The following is an 18,086-nucleotide window of genomic DNA, read 5'->3' on the forward strand; positions in this document are numbered from 1 at the left end:
GTGAAGTCAGGTCCAATATCAACCCATGACCCGGCTACATAAAAACTTTGTATGTTCCTAAAGAGAGATGAACAATCAGCTTGAGTTGTGTCATGAATCACACATATGATATTTGTCCATTTAAAGGATCATTTTCGCCTTAAATAAAACTTAAATCAAGTATTTTGAATTTAATTGAAACACTGAAAATAAGCTGCCATGAGTCCGAGCTAATTCTTTGTCAGTTTTTAAAATGCAGAAAGTTTCTTAAATTGTGTTTTCAGATCACAATGTCATTTTGTGAAACTTTTAATAACATTCAAAATACTGCTGCAGTAATTCCGAAGCTTTCTCAAAGTTTTTCTCTCCTTTTGGCAAAAAATGTTGGTTAAATTAATGTGAACAAGGTGTAGGATTTACATAAAGACAACCAGATGATCTGTTGCGTTCACATCTTTATTATTTTCATGAATAATTACATGTGCCCACAAAAAAGCGCAAAATACATTAAACTTCATTCAAAAGCAGTTTAGCATCAGCAAGTTAACTGTAACTGTAATCTACCTCATAAAATACACCATCCAGTTATCAATAACTACCTGAACATACAGTAAATGATATATGATTTGGTCGTGTGATATTTTCAGGGTTCGTACGGGTGCTTGAAATCCTTGAAAGTGCTTGAATTTCAATGTTGTGTTTTCAAGGTCTGAAAAGTGCTTGGATTTTAGTTTAAGTGCTTGAAAGTGCTTGACATTATAATTTGTGTCTTTCACAAAATTGGGATCAGACTGGATAATTAATTTCTGAAGTTTTTGCTGTTATGAAACTTAATTTTAGATGTTTACAGCATAATACAATGTACACAATTGTGATAAAAAGTGAAGAAAAAAATCATGAGTATATATATATTCCTGTAGATACGTATTTTACCTCAGCAATAAGCTGCTGGAAAATCTTGAAAATTACCTAAAAGTGCTTGAAAAGTGCTTGAATTTGACCTTGAAAAATGTGTACAAACTCTGTATTTTAGTGACTTAAATGTGCAAAATATTTTTTGTATGCCCTGTTCAACAGCTGACAGGTGACCAGTGGATTATGGGAGACGGAGTGTTAGTGTTGGAACAGATGATACAGATTTGTGAAATCAACAAAAGCATTGATCTGTTTAACTTTCTCAGTTCAGTATTCTACAAAATGTATTATCTCATTATACATCAATCAATTTCACAGTATTTATGTACATATATTCACACAACCTTACATAAAAACAGACCCAAGGATTTAGTGGATCCTGTGCTGGTCTTCAAACTGGCCTCTGTCTGTCTCAGAGGCTGCGTCCAGTCCCAGTCCTGTATCCAGCTGAGTCCCATCGCCTACTGTGACTCTTCTAATGATTCGAGGTTGTGATCTAGGTTAAGTGCAGTAAGCTAGTGAGGGTCCACGCCTAACTGAGCCAATTAACTAAAGGCAGCTAGTTGCTCCAGCTAAACATAGGAGGTTGTGTTTTGTTTGTTTGTTGGTTGGTTTGTCTGCAGGATGACAAAAAAACTACAAAAGGGATTTTCCCATGAAACCTGGATGGAGGATGGGTCTCGGTTCAGAATAGACCACATGAACTTTTGGTGCAGATCCAGGAAGTTTTTCTCACTTTCATTAACGTTGAGAGATGGGTCGGCGTTTTTGTTTATATCTCAGGGAATAATGCATCATGGATCTTGATAAAGGAATAAGAGTGTACTGAGGTGGCTGGTAATTCTGAGTGACTTGATTAGATGAAGAGGAACCGTTGGGCATTGGTGGAGGTATGCACTCTAAATATATTCTTGATGGTTAGCAGATGACACTAAGACTTGCACCTTTTATTAATGGTTCCCACCTGTAAAACAATGCATTGCTAAATCTCTTTCAGCATTAAGTTGGCCCCTGGCCTGAACCTGCACTGGATACCATAGAATACCTCCCTACCCCCTCCACTATATCGGACACAAAGACACTGAGGAGTTTGACGGGTCCATCCTCAGCCTGAATGCAGGGTAGACCGGCTCAGTGAATGTGGTTTGGAGGGTGCAGAGGTGGGTCACCTTGTCAGAGGTCACTGTGTAGAAGGACAGAGTGCCAGCGGGCCAGTCCAGGTACACTCCCACTCTGTTCAAGGTTCGCTGACAGATGGACACTCTTCTGTTACGATGCAGGACAGAGTAACCTTCATTATCAGAGCAGCTCAGAGTCCAGGACTGATCATTCCCTCCAAGACAGCAGTTGTCACCTTGCCCTCTCCTTTTGATCCCTCTGTACGTCACTGCTATATAAACATGTCCTTTCCACTTAACCTCCCAGTAACAGCGACCAGTTAAACCATCCTTACACAGCAGCTGTTTCCAGTAGTCAAATCTCTCTGGATCATCAGGATATGGCTGCTTCTCTTTCCCTACTGTCACCTTCCTGTTGTTGTCCGACAGTATGAGATTCTTGTTTGCTGTGTTTGGGTCCAGTGTGAGTTTACAGGCGTCTGATTGAGAGAATAAGACAAAAGATAGCATCAGTTGTTGTCTGACAAATTACCAAGTAAACTGCTTTTTTAAAATGGCGGTCATAAGTGGTTTTAGTTGGTCTCTGGTCATGATGAGCCCCCCTAGTCCCTGATGGTTAGGGTCAGGGGCTAGGGGAGGACCGGACTATGTATGTATGTATATATATATATAAATGTATATATATAAAATGCATATATAAATATATGTACACACACACACACATATATATATATATACATATATATATACATATATATATATATATATATATATATATATATATATATATATATATATGTACATATATATATATATGTACATATATATATATAAATTAGGGCTGTCAGGCAATTAAAAAAATTAATCTAATTAATTACAGGATTTGTAATTAATTAATCGAATTAATCCCATTTTAATCTCATATCTGCTAAAGGTACCCAAATAAAGAATTCGAATTCTAGGACATTACAAAATTGTATTGCATGACTAATCAACTGAATACACTAAGAAGAGAAGATGAAATCCACATTTTTATTGGTGAAGCGCGTTTCATAAATGAAATTTAAAGAAAATGGTCAAGCACATCCCAGCAAACCAATTAGGCCAGGTGCATTATTCAAATATGCAATACAAATACACTTAAATAAATAAAATTTAGCATTTAAATGATAAGTCAAGATGGAGCAGGTTCGGTGATAGGAGAATTCTTTTTTACAAAAGCTACAAATCACCGTCTTCGTTCTTTTTATAAATAAACTTGCCGTTCAAAGGCCCTAGCAACGATGTGCTCGCTTCACTCCCCTGAGTCGCGTCCATGTCTGTTCTCACCCTGCTTTGACTAGCGTAGGGCCCTATAAAATCCGTTCCCAAATTCTGTTTTATTTCTTCCCAAATTCAGTTTTTTCTGTTTTAATTTTTGGGAATTCCGTTTTTTCCGTTTTAATTTTTGTGAATCCTCATTTACTCTTATGATACTACCAAAAACAGTGTGTTTTTAATGTAAATAACTAAAATGTACACAAATTAAATAGAAATTATCTTAAATTAATTGAGGGGACAAACATATTTCCTCAGTACTGTACCGTACAGTACAGTTAAGTGCATCAACAATATTTTGACTTCATCATGTCTTCATACAGTAACGTTAGCATATTTTGTGTTTTTATGGGTTTCATTGAATAAAAACATGGTCAGCTCTCAGGCAGATCCAGAAAAGCTTCCCAGCCCAGGCAGAGTCAGCTAAGAGGGCTGTGGCTAACGGGGCTAGCTAGCTAACAGCAGCTACTGTTAGCAGCAGTTCACAGTCGCTCTGGTATTATATGCCGATAATATGAATCGGACAGGTGGCTAACTCTCACGCAGCGGCATTACACCTTTAATTATGAATCTCAGGTCTGCTTCTTTGCAAAACAACAGTTCACCTGACACATACAAGTCGTTCGGGAGCTGCTCGGCTCTGTACTGAGGGGTAAATGTCAAGTTTCTCAGTTTTTTCCCTGACGAACACAGAGCCGTGGGCAGCCGCTTCGCCATGCTTGCAATGTTTTGACGGGGGAGCTCAGTCTGTGGGGAAGGGGGCAGCCACTTGTTGTACCGGTGCTAATGCTACCGTGACGTGTCACTGCCGAGTAGCCTATGGGTCATTCAATGGGCCAAATTTATTTGTATTGGCATTGAAAAAAGAAATTAATTCTAATAATTCAATCATTTGAAGGTAGCGGTAGGTGGCACAGAGCTCGGGGAGCAGACCAGAGCACTGCTGTCGGCGCTGCAGCCCCGGCTCGGGACAACAGGCTGTTCTACTGTTGTGCTAACTGTGACTAATGCTCCGTGCTCGGCGCCCCGGTACTACTACCACACTCCATATGCATATAGAGACCGGAGCTCGGGAACTCCTGGACAGAACCAGATACACAGAGACTTGGGCATATCAGGAGAGAGCTTGAAGAAAAGTCTGCGAGTTAGTTGGACTCTGTGTTGCCCAGAGACGGCCGGCACACGGGCCCTAAAACGGTGTATTGTGGCTGGACCGTCCAGCCCCGCCTTCCCGCAGGCTGCAGCCATTACCTTCTCAAATGATATGCAAACCACGCTCTACTTGCCCCTCCCCTCAGGCCCCTCCCTTTCGACGCCAAAACAGTGACAGAAAGTTGAAACTGAAATCAGTGACACTGAAAAAAAACTGACATTGTAAAAAAATCTGTCACTGAAAAAAAAGTGACATGAAGAAAAAATCTGAAGGTTGTCATTGAAAAATACAAAAAAATCCCAATAAAATAAAATGATAAGATTTTCGGACTTGAATTATTTGAATTACTTTCTTTTTTCAGTGCCAATACTTGTTTCAATGCCAATACAACTGTTTTCAATACAAATGTTTCAATGACAATGTTTCTTTTTTCAGTAATGGTTTTGTTTTCAATGCCAATTTTTTTTTTGGATGCCAAATTTTAAAGTCACCGTTCTGGCTCCATAATATTTCTTCAGCTCATTATTTATAAAAAAGACAATAAACACAAACAATGACACACTTACACTTCTTCGGACCAGATTTCATGAAATGTGATCCAACAGGATCCATCCTGTAAAAACAGGGAGATCAGCACTTTACAGCTTCAGTGAAAATAAGAAAAAGAAACAAAATGAAACAAACATATTAAAGTTCTGCATGGTTTGATACTGGGGCTGCAGCTGTCAAGTATTTTTAGACTCGAGCATTCTTCCGATTATCCCATCAATTAATTGAGTAACCTGATAAAAAATAATTTTGCATTATTAACAACAATACCAAATAATGCATAATGAAAATGACAGGCCTGTTAAATAGGCCAAGCTATTGGCTTTTATTCCTGAAAAAAAACATACAGGTACACACGGATGTCAACAAACAGGTACGTAGCTGCTTGCACAAACACACTGTTTTAAATACTTTTTTATTCAGTTTGAGTCATACACGCTACAGTGCTGTGTGCTAAGGTGTCTGCTGATGTTGCATAACTTTTAGTGTGAGATGTGGAGCATGTTAAGACGCTTAAAACACAGTGTAAAGTTCTGACCCCATGCTGTTAGCGGTCAATGCTAAGTCTCCGTTCACGGAGCTCTGTAATGGCTGGACCAAATGTTTTCGCATCTTCGGTACTGGCAAGTCAAGGGTAGCTTGAGCAATGAAGCTGCATGTTTAAATCGACCGAAGTTCTCCTTTAAGCAAACTTAACCTACATTCGTGTCTGTCTGTACCTGAGGGTGTCCAATCTCCAGTCGGGATCTTTAAGTCCATCAGAAAGCAGCTTTACTTCTGAGTCTGTTGGATGATAATGATTGTAGCTCAGGTCTAGCTCTCTCAGATGGAAGGGGTTGGATCTCAGAGCAGAAGCCAGTAAACCACAGCCTTTCTTTGTTATCAGACAGCCTGACAGCCTACACATGCACAAACAGACACAAAAACAATTAGCTCAAACAATCTTCTTTAAGCACAGTTAGTGTTCATTACACATCTAAATTAAAAGCTTCACTTGGCAAGAGACTCATCACATTTTACGTCTCTCAGTTTATTTACATTTTATGTTGATACTGTACATAAACTGAAAGTCTGAGAGAAGTTGTCTTGACTCTGCGAGAGTCAAACTTTTTACTTCATGAAGTCTATGAAGTTCTCAAAAACTAAAGCACCAACAATCTTGACATACATAACATCTTTTTTCAACCCATGTTTTCTGTGAAGACTATGTTCTTCTGTTGAACAACCTGATGAATCCTGACCTGAGAACCTCCAGTCTACAGTTTGGACTCTCCAGTCCAGCACACAGCTGCTTCACTCCTGAATCCTGCAGGTCGTTGTTACTCAGGTCCAGCTCCCGCAGACTGGAGGACGGTGAGCTGAGAACTGAGGACAGAGCTTCACAGCTTCTCTCTGACAGATTACAACTGCTCAGCCTAAAGAAGCATTAGCAAAAAAAAAAAGAAACAAAAAACAATGAGATTATTCTTTCCAATGTTGATGTATTTCATTGACATAGTTATATTTTGGACCTACTGAGCTTGAGTGGAGGCTTTGACAACTGGCAGCAGCCTCAGAAGAGTCTCATCTGACGCACAGTATTTCTTCAGGTCAAACACGTCCAGATCTTCTCCAGATGTCAGTAAGATGAAGACCAGAGCGGACCACTGAGCAGGAGACAGTTTTTTTGTGAGGATGCGTTCTGAACACAGTTTCTGTTTGATCTCCTCCACTAGAGAACGATCATTCAGTTCATTCAAACAGTGGAACAGATTGATGCTTCTTTCTGGAAACAGATTCTCATTGATCTTCTTCTTGATGTACTGAACTGTTCCTTGTGAGCTTCTTCTTGTCTGTGTCATCAAGCCTTGTAAGATCGTCTGATTGGTCTTCAGTGAAAGACCCAGGAGGAAGCGCAGGAACAAATCCAGATGTCCATTTGGACTCTGTAAGGCCTTGTCCACAGCACTATGGTAGAAGAGTTCAGTTGTCTTTCTGAACGATTTAGACTCCCGGGGTGATCGTTCTTCTGCCAGCAGATTGACTCCAGAGCTGATGAATGTCAGATGGACATGAAGAGCAGCCAGAAACTCCTGAATGCTCAGATGGATGAAGCAGAACACCTTGTCCTGGTACAGTCCTCTCTCCTCTTTAAAGATCTGTGTGAACACTCCTGAGTACACTGAGGCTGCTGTGATATCGATGCCACACTCTGTCAGGTCTGATTCATAGAAGATCAGGTTTCCTTTCTGCAGCTGCTCAAAAGCCAGTTTTCCCAGATACTCGATCATCTTCCTGCTCTCTGGAGTCCAGTGGGGATCTGTCTCAGCTCCTCCATCGTACTTGACATTCTTCACTTTGGACTGAACCACCAGGAAGTGGATGTACATCTCAGTCATGGTCTTAGGCAGCTCTCTTCCCTCTCTGGTCTTCAACACATCCTCCAGAACTGTAGCAGTGATCCAGCAGAAGACTGGGATGTGGCACATGATGTGGAGGCTTCGTGATGTCTTGATGTGGGAGATCATTCTGCTGGCCTGCTCCTCTTCTCTGAATCTCCTCCTGAAGTACTCCTCCTTCTGTGGTTCAGTGAACCCTCTGACCTCTGTCACCATGTCAACACACCCAGGAGGGATCTGATTGGCTGCTGCAGGTCGTGTGGTTATCCAGAGACGAGCACAGGGAAACAGTTTCCCCCTGATGAGGTTTGTCAGCAGCACATCCACTGAGGTGGACTCTGTAGCATCAGTCAGGATCTCAGTGTTGTGGAAGTCCAGGGGAAGTCGACACTCATCCAGACCGTCAAAGATGAACACAACCTGGAACTCTTCAAACCTGCAGATTTCTCTGGTTTCAGCGAAGAAGTGATGAACAAGTTCCACCAGGCTGAACTTTTTCTCCTTCAGCACATTCAGCTCTCTGAAAGTGAATGGAAATGTGAACTGTATGTCCTGGTTGTTTTTGTCTTCAGCCCAGTCCAGAGTGAACTTCTGTGTTAAGACTGTTTTCCCGATGCCAGCCACTCCCTTTGTCATCACTGTTCTGATTGGTTCATCTCTTCCATGTGAGGCTTTAAAGATGTCTTCTCGTCTGATTGTTGTTTCTGGTCTGTTTGGTTTCCTGGATGCTGTTTCAATCTGTCTGACCTCATGTTCATCATTGACCTCTGCAGTTCCTCCCTCTGTGATGTAGAGCTCTGTGTAGACCTGATTCAGAAAGGTTGGGTTTCCTGCTTTAGCGATCCCCTCAAACACACACTGGAACTTCTTCTGAAGGTTAGATTTGTGTTTTCTGCGGCACACTGCAGCAACAGTTCCTACAGGGAAAAATTACACATTGGAATAGATACAAGTAAAAGTGCAAGTGTCTTTTAAGATTCTGACACACTGACTGCTACATAGAGCTGTCATCAGATGTGCAGCCAGGTAGTGTTTCTCCAGCAGCCCATGACAAACCCTGCCACGCCAACTTGCTTTTCCATCACCAGGTTTACTGTGGCGAGTTAAGCCGCACCGTACCTGCAATGGACCTGCCCCTGAGTAGGGCCAAGCAGCGCCTGCTCCACCACTGTCCAAAGCAAGAGAGAAGCATTATGAAATCTTAATCAAGGGGTTATCAACCAGTGAATGGAGAGATGCTGAAAACATGTCTTAATAAGGACACAAAACCAAGGGAGTGTCCGAAGCAAGAGTGTATATAACCTGAGGAGCAGGGACTAAAGTTCGTTCTTCCACTCGCTCAAGCCTTGAAGAAACACCTGAGATGGGGAATGTGAGCAGCCTTAACATCGCAGAAAGGACTTCGAGAAATCTTCAGCAGTAACAGACCAAGGAATTAAGAGCACAACGGATTAACCATTTTTGCCAACATGCTGTGGATTACAATTTGGATATTGGAGTACTTTTGTCCACTCTGCTGGTGTGAAGTTTGGACTTTGAGGAAGTTACGAGACCTTGGCCGGGGTGGTGATTTGCCTCAGGGACTTGGACTCTCAGCAGGAAGGGAAAGGCAAGCCATGGAAAGACCTGACCCTCTCCATCTCACCTAAATTTAAGTATTTCTGACCAGGCCTCAGCTCTTTTAGTTTAATTGGTTATTTAAAGTATTATGATTTATCAATCAAGTATTTTTGATAATGATTGATAGTAATTGAAATAAGTATTGCGCTGTATGCTTTGCCCTTGCTAAAGTCTATGCAATAAAACCTACATAATATAGTTAAAGTTAAAGTTGTGGACATTGATTTCATGTCCCTTTGATGGAAGTAAAAGTCAGGTGTTAAGTGTGCATAATATTTTAAAGGTTCTTAAAGGTTACTCTAGCCTACCAAATAGAAATAGTCCCTTAGGGTTTACCAAAAGATCTTAAAATCCAACCTAGCACCATACCAAGTGCACAGATCATTTAGAGGAGAGCTGCCATAACGGGCGTGGCTGATGGCCGTATCTGACTCAAAGGCTATTCATGTCAGGTGCCAATCCAGAGGAAGCAGGGTCAGCGTTCGGATTCAGGCAGTTAGAAGCAAGGCGAGTCTCCTCACCACCAGCTTAAGCAATCCCTATTTAAATTCCCAGTTTTAAGCAACCTCTTGTAGGTTTAGGGATCTAACCCTTTAAACGGAGAGCTGGTCGAGTACCTCCTGGACGGGGTAAACTCGGGATCTAACAGCAGCTAAGGAGAAAGTATAGATCTGATGCAGGTGTTGCACAGCATATTTGTCGGCGGTGTGAATCTTCACTGGACTCACAATTCGATTACAATTCAGTTGTCAATGATTCGAATTTAAAAAGATTCTCAGTGCATCTCAGTGTATGGCATCCTCAGTGATCTATATTACTGCACAGGGCTTCTTTTACATCATTTAAATTCCCCTATTAGTCAGAAAGTCCTTCAAATAATCAGACTACAGCAGTCTAAAAATAAAAGCTGCATCTTGTTTTAATACATTACAAAAAAAAATTATTTATCCATCTGCAGTGCCTTACAAATTAGTTGTCATCTACAGTAATATTGTTTTCATGTGGCAGCTTTAAGATAAGACATTTATTGACTCTGCTGCTCACACACCTCTCTCAGAGCTGGACGGCAAAGTCGACAGAGCCTCCTCTGATCTTGACTGATTAGCTGGGCTAACAGTTAATGTTTATGATCACAGGCGCAATTAGTGATTGTTGTGAGGCAGAAGTCTTGTCCAGTTCGTGCTTCCAGCAAGTTAATCTGTGCATACTCCAAGTTGTCCGTTTAAAACAATACTCAGTGAGTATTCATTTTTTTATCACTCACAGATGGTCTCTGCCTCCATCCGACATACCTCCTACATAAGTAACGTTAGCCTGAGGCCGGACAATCAACAATAAACATAGGCTGCAGACTCTCATTTATGCATCAATGAAAAATCTTCCACCGACCCGTCGCTATGCATATTAGTATAAAGACAATTCCACCCCTTTAATATTTACAGCAATTAGTAACTACCGTGTTAATTTTTTTTTCCTGCTACATATGTCAAGGGCCTCTTACTGTTCTGCAGAGAGTCAGCCAGTTCTTCCAGCTTCATTCTTCTCATGAACTGCAGGGTGAATTTCAGAAATGCCTCCTTGCTGTTCCTCCTCTGTTCTTCTTCTTCATCATTTATGACCTCCTCATCCTCACGTTGGCCCTCTAAACATTCTGGGTAATCTGGACTCAGAACCTTCTGGAACTTCTTCAATTCGTTCTTCGCAAAAGTCACAATGTTCTGCTCAAGACACTGGAACAGAAATATATTCATTTGTTCAGATCATCTACTGGTGGCCATCACTATTTAAGTGATGTATGTGTGTGTACGCACCATAAATATGGAGTCCAGTTCTTTTTGACGACCAGTGGAAACCTTTGATGTCTCATGGTGAATTCTGTGGAGAAAACACCCAATGAGCAAAAAGCAGTCCAAAATACGTCAAAAAGACATGTTCTATGTACATCCAGAAGATGTCCTCAGAGGAGCCAGAATGAAAGTTTTTATTACATCTTTTCTAGACATTGGATAGACGTCTTGTTTTGGATGTTATATAAAACATAATGATTACACCACCACACAAGGTGCCAACTGCACATCAAGAGCAATTTTGGGGTTCAGTATCTTGCTCAAGGATACTTCCACATGTAGCAGTTCTGCCCCAGGGGAACTGGGATTCGAACCACTGATCTTCCACTCACTAGTCATCCAGCTCTACCCACTGAGCCACAGCCACCTCAACAACACTATGTGGATTTCCCATGACAGATGATTTTAGACACGACAAGCAGTCATAGCTGAAACAAACAAAGGGCAACAGAATGGCATCCCCCACTCTTACAAACGTATTCTCACACACACACACACACACACACACACACACACACACTACTTATACCCCCCATGATCACTCATGGCTATCAATTAAACCAATTTAGGAAACTAAGCATTTTGCGGCTCCAGAGCTTGAAAAAAACTGTTTGGCAGCTGGTTTGTAATCAAATGTGTGATATGTTTTCTTTAGGTTTCACTCTGGGAAAGTGTGACTGCCAGGAAGACAGGGAGAGACCCAATTATCCTTTGAGTCAATTGTTACTGGAAAATTAGGCTTTTTGACCAAGTATATACTCATATTTAGACATTTATATTCTAGTTGTTTAAATAAAAAAATCAAAGAAAATACTTATACTGTTGGGAAATAGCAAATGTCTTCATGGTTATGTCTTTATGGTTATTTATGGTTGTTCTTTTTTTTCAGCATGTTGTTGAGGTCAAACTGTATAAGGACACGCCAACCTTGGCCCATTTACACATAAGGCAAGTTAAGCCTGTATGTTTATAATGTCACATGATTACAAGAGGAGGAGGGTTAAAGGAGACCATCAGCTTACACGCTCACTGATTGTCCCATTGGTTTACTCATGAAGAAACCCCCTTTTCTACTTCATAATTTACCCAGAATGCATGCATGTGCGTATGTGTGTGTGTGTGTTTGTGTTTGTCACTATTATATTTATCTTTATGGGAACAAGCTGCAAATTACATAAAACTACAGCTTCTGATCACAATCACATGAAATACGTACATGTTGTTATTCAGTCTTACAAAGTAATCATAATACAATTTAAAAGTTTTGGAATCTTTTATGATTATCATGATCATCATGATGATCATCAGCTTATCATATGCTGATGCAAAAGCTGACAGGACAATTTCATCAACTAATCCTGGCTGTCATATGGACGTCCAGATATTGATGTAGCAGAACGTCTATTTGGGACTTGGTTTTGTTGTCTATAGACGTCCAGAACCAGGTCGGACTGGACTATAATCACAATGTCATTTATCAACAAATTCTGGCTGTGATATGGATCTAGATCATGGCCTGGACTGGCCGACGCGATATCAACTTTTCTTGGATGTCCATAGACGTTGCTTGCTCAGTGGGCAGGATCCATTAGTGATGAAGACGTGTACACAAAACCAAGGGTTTGAGAAGAGACTGAGAAAAAGAGGTAAAGTGGAAAACAAGTTGCAAGGCTTATCAAAGTCTAATTTGACCATGTTCATTTGCATTATTTAAGATTTACCACAATTTTTATACTTTCTCACACTCTGTAGATCAAAGGTCACAATCAGCATGAGGTTCAAATGCTGACATTTAACTTCAATAGGTTTGACTGTGATGAAGTGTTCGGACATTTATGACTTAGAAAGACTAGCAGAGCTAATGTAAACTAAGTAATGCAGTAATGGTAGAGTAGTGATATACAGTTAACCCCCTTTGTTCAGAATGTGTACTTAAAAAGTTCCTTTAATTTAATTGGAATTTGAATATTACATTTTAAAATCAATAACAGCATCAATGGACCTGTCACTCTCCATGGACTCTCCTGAGCTTGGTTCAGGGGATTCTTCTCTTTGCTGCTCAGTCCTGTTAAAATAGAGCATTAAAAAAGGGATTAAAAATAAGTAGAGAATTTCCTTCAGAAAGTTCCTTTAACTTATTTAGAATTTGAATTTGACCTTTTAAAATCAATAACAGCATCAATGGACTTGTCACTGTTCATGGACACACAGCTTGGTTCAGGAGATTCTGCTCTTTGCTGCTCTGTCCTGAAAGAAATGAAGCGTTGACAAAAACAGGTGGTTGTATGTGGAGGTCAGTGACTGTGAGGAAAGATGTGTTACCAGCTATAACAGATATGAAACCAAATTTGATAAAGTGCTGAAAGACAATAGAACAAAATCAGGTTTTTTAACTAGGAGCTTTGAATCCAACAAACTAAATAAAATGTCTGACTGAGTAACATCTTCTGCTTCCTCTCAGGACTCACACTCCTCTGACAGTGGACTCATGTTACACTGAGCTCTGGTTGGACAGCTCTTTATCTCACCTGTCAGGTTCAGTCCGGCTCTCCTGTTCCTCAGACAGGGTGGTGCTGGAGGGAGGGACGCCCTCATCTTCCTCCTCAGGCTTACTCATGGTAGAATGTATACCTTCACCCAAACACAACAAACATGCTGTGTTCGCAGGACAAATGCTGTCAATAAACACCAATAAGTTAGTGATATTTTGAAGCTGTTTCATGCTACAGGATATAAACAGTGGACTTAAAGTAGTTACCTTTAACTGCCCCCCTTTTTACTGCCTTCAGTTATCCTCTGGTTAATTGTTTGGACTTTTCCGACTGAAAAATGATTTTCATGAAAAACAGACATTCAGATTTAACTTGAAACATTTGGGAAAATATAACTTACTGCTGGTGATTACTGGAGTTTTAAATCTGCAAAACCCCTGCAATAGTTAAAAGTGAAAGAAAAACCTTCAACAAAATGAGAAGTCCAGCTGCCTGTGATACTACGCTCAGAATCAATAACATGACCTGGATGACTGAAAACCTTCATCACTATAATCAGTATAAAATCAATAATCCACCCAAAAATAATATGTAAAGAAGATTAACTTTCACATTCATATGATGTTTTCTGTCTTATCGACTTATGTTGAATACAAAAGAAATCACCAACAACGAAAAGTAGAAACTAGAATTTCATTTAGAATATGTCGTCTCTGGGCTCTCATCTTCAAAGGTGTCGGCGTGTAGTATGTTGATAAAAGAATTCTGCGGAGGCCAGGCTGGGTGGAATGATGGAGCAATCTTTATTGAAACAGATCTCAAATGCCTGCATCCGAACAGAGTGCGGCTGCACATCTGGTGTTCCCAAATCGATGGCAAAGTAATGCCAAACACTTTGCCCTTTGCTCTATAAAAAAAAACTGCCTTCACCTTCTATCTTAGGAATTCTACCAAAATCCACCACCTTCTCTGGTGTGTAGGGCCTTTTTAGAGCCTATTGTCCATAACCGCCCACTTCTCCTAATTGGTCACTTTGATAGAGTAAAGGTACATCCATCCAATGGAAAAGAAGGAGGATGGGTTTGTCTCACATCCCCTATGAAATAACTCTTGTGTGTGTTACTTAAAGTCCGTGTAAAGCAGAAATACATTTTTGTTGTGAGTTTGTCGCACCACAGATACATGTGTTATTGACCACTGAGCCAAATTTGAAAGATTAAAACACTTGCCAACTATATAAAATTAGGTCTCAAAATCATGGAAAAACAAGCACTTCTTTCTGCTGTGAAACGCTGGGGGCGTGTCAGTTAGAGGCACTGGAACCACGCCCATGCAGGGAGGGGAGCCTCCTCCTTGTACTGTACAAGGACATAACCTACAGTAACAATGGAAGCTAGCAGCATCATCGGACGGACCCAGCCGGACCTGTTTGAGCCATCAGAGCCAGAAACTGACTCTGAGTCAGACACTGATAGTGCTCAGCCTCGTTCCTCACAGTCCATGTTTTACATTACACACAGTAACATTTGCTAAAATCACATGGGCATGACAGGATGCACGATGTAAAATCACTATCAGGATTTGCACCTTCAGAAAAATGCATTTAATTGCCCAAATGTACAATATTTATAACATATATAAGCACACACTTACACTTAGAGCTTATAGATCTGGCCCCCAAAAAATCAAGCCCAACAGAGCCGAGCCCTTGCAGTGATACCGGTAACGCTTCACTCTAATCTGATCACTTTGTTCAGTGAGGAGTAATCTAAAGCGGTAATATTTCCAAGCCACTAATCAGCTTAAAGTTTCTTATTCAAATCATTGTGTGCTACTATTATTTTTGTCATTTTCCTTAGTAAAACCATTTATTTTTGCTTTCTTCTTGCATCTCAGGGAGTGACATCACGTACGAGGACACTCACTCACATGTAAAGCCACGCAGCGGCACAAACAACATGGAGGGAGGAGAGATATGCGCCTTTTGTAGCTGGAAATACAGTCATTATTTTGAGTTGTTAAAAAAACACACACACACAAATGCTTGATATTGAGGATATTGACGGGAAATATCGTCCCGACCCGGCCCACGGCCCGCGGCCCCGGTCACATCAGGGTCAGGGTCGGGCAGAGAAGTAGCAGATGAAAAGGGCAGGCAGGCTGGGTTGTCAGGCAGCAGCATCAAGGATCTCAGTAAACCGGTAAACCGGTGGAGCAGGATGCACACGGAAGAGGGACTTCATCTGCACACCCGCTGATTTGCATAATTTAAATATCTAGCCCGTTGAACCTTCCAATCCGGCCCCAGTTCAGCATCCTGGACAGTGCACTGCAGACCTGCAGCATTTCCTGTTCCATGTTCCTATATCCCCCCGTCGCTAGTGCCATGTACTCCGGGGCTTGACCTCCAGCGTAACACAACTGGGAGGCCCCATGGACCAACTCCATCCTAGAAACAACCCTGGGCAGAAACTGCAGAAATGACCTTGTTACAACTGACATATTACCAATAGTCACTCATAAATATCATTTCCATGTCATTTAAGCATAAATGTTTCCATGTTATTTCAGTTTAGATTCAACATTAAGAGAGCAAGCTTGATGTCATTTTTTTTGTATTCATTACTCTTAACTACAAACAGTACTTAAGACAAAATAAACATCAAAACTGTATGACTGAACCTAGTCAGAATAGTTGAGATCCATTTGCTCCTGTCTAATATAAATACCAGTATGTACACACACACAGAGACAGTGTCAGAAGGGTTGAGATTCATACACTCCTGCCAGACACAAATACAAGAAAGGGACATTATACATAGTCCTGAAATGATTCTGAAATGTATTAAAGCTGTGCCTGCTGCATTGTGTTTACCATAAATTCATGAAATAGTCTTAAACCATTATATTAAAGGTGTGTTGGAGGAGGAAGTGAAGAGGAAATGGCGACACTGTGGGACTGTGAAAAAGAGGGAGTGTTGCACTGTCACTCAGTCTCTGATGATCACAATGAGAATTAAGTGTTAACTTTGCAAAAATGATGTGTAAGGTGTAACCATGATGTATTGAAGTTAAGGAAATCTAATGAAAATCAGTAAAGAAATGGTGTTGAGCTGAGGTCATGAGAAAGTGTTTTTCAACAGAGAGCTGTTCGAGTGCCTCCTGGACAGGGGTAAACTCGGGATCTAACAACCTCCACCTGAATGTGTATCTGAATGAGGTGTGGTCTATTCAAAAATTGACTAATCGAAGTCCAATAATCACCAAGCAATCGCTAATATGAAAACTAATATGATATGATAATAGAAAACGTGCATCTAATAACATAATGCATAAAAATCTGCTTGGGTTAATTTAAAATAATTGTATTCCCAGGGAGGTTTAGTGATTCAGTGCACAGATGTAATTATGGACATTAAAGTTTATTGTTAAACTCTAAAATATCCTGTTTCTGTGACACTTCTTTGTCACAAATGACTGATGACCACATTTAAGGGCTGTAAATAATATGTGTCATGTGTCATACTAATGTTTATTCAGGACCCTTAACAGGCCGCTAACATAAAAAGATGTGAATGTAGAATTATATTTGAATGATATTTCTGTGTAAAACACATGTACTGCATATTCAAATGAAGCCAATGTGATAACTGATATGCTTTTGATCTAAGTTTGAGCATTTAAATGAGTCTGATAAAGTCTCTGCAGGGCAGGACAGAGATATTATCACAGGTACTGTTCCAATGTATATAAAGAGAAACCTTCACCAACACTAACAGGCTTCCACCGTCTCACTGAAGAAGGTAAGACCTGTTCCAATAACTTCTATTGATAACACCTGAATGACAGGTATAGCCTTGAACTCCGACGTACAGGTGTTGCTCTACATGTCTTTATAATAACAGAAAACTGGACAAACTAATTGTTGGAAGACAGTGTTGCTTTTGTTCCATGTGTGAGACTTTGGTTTGTGCTTGATGCTAAATCTAATCATGCAAATAAGGCCAGAACCTACAACGTATTGGAAAGTTATTCTAAAACACTGTGTGTGTGTGTGTGTGTGCGTGTGTGTGTGTGTGTGTACATGTTCTAGGTGCTAAGAAGCTAATTTCTATCATACAATCAACATCTTCTCGACACATTATTGGTAAGTCTGTTAGCCCCAAAATGCAGAGACCAGAGGCTGGCAATCAGGTTTAAGGGATTTTTCTGAGGACAGAGTTCTTAGTTGAAGTAGCCGACGAAAAGGGCAAGCGGGCTGGGTTATCAGGTAGCAGCATCAAGGATCTCAGTAAACCGGTAAACCGGTGGAGCAAGATGCACACGGAAGAGGCACTTAATTCTGCACACAAGGTGAGAAAATACAAAAGCATCAAGAGTCTTATCTGGCACGGAAGTGGAAATGAGACTCTTGCTGTGTCTCAGTTCTGGTCTGCATCCTTCAGAGGAGCATTTAAAGGCCAATTACGTCACAACACCACATGAAGGCTGTCCCAGTCTGAAGGCTCCTCCAGATGCTCCTTCTTCTCCCTGTTTTTGGAGGATGCACCGCTACGATCCTTCGTGGCCTCTTAAAAAGAAGAAAGAAAGGGAGAAAATGGGGACATAGCGTGCCGTAGATCGTCACTGTCGCGGGCCTGGGTGGCAGAAATTGTGCAGTAAAGGTAAAATATCTGGTGACGCAACCAGGAAATGTTCCAAAGGCTAGACCGTCACAT

At 40.7% G+C, this 18,086-nt stretch overlaps 1 protein-coding gene across 1 annotated transcript; it reads right to left on the minus strand.

The window, feature by feature from the left end:
- Window positions 1–1,661: 1,661 nt before the first annotated feature.
- Window positions 1,662–13,693, minus strand: LOC115567351 (NACHT, LRR and PYD domains-containing protein 14-like). The gene is made up of 10 exons (XM_030393829.1): window positions 13,635–13,693; window positions 13,405–13,551; window positions 13,016–13,123; window positions 12,866–12,947; window positions 10,531–10,759; window positions 6,547–8,326; window positions 6,273–6,446; window positions 5,751–5,930; window positions 5,049–5,095; window positions 1,662–2,491 (listed from the first exon to the last, which is right to left on the minus strand). The coding sequence occupies exons 2-10, from the start codon at window positions 13,491–13,493 to the stop codon at window positions 1,956–1,958; spliced, it is 3,225 nt and encodes a 1,074-aa protein (XP_030249689.1). The 5' UTR covers window positions 13,494–13,551; window positions 13,635–13,693; the 3' UTR covers window positions 1,662–1,955.
- Window positions 13,694–18,086: the final 4,393 nt, after the last annotated feature.

This window comes from Sparus aurata, chromosome 17, assembly GCF_900880675.1.
Source record: "Sparus aurata chromosome 17, fSpaAur1.1, whole genome shotgun sequence".
Taxonomy (NCBI): Eukaryota; Metazoa; Chordata; class Actinopteri; order Spariformes; family Sparidae; genus Sparus; species Sparus aurata.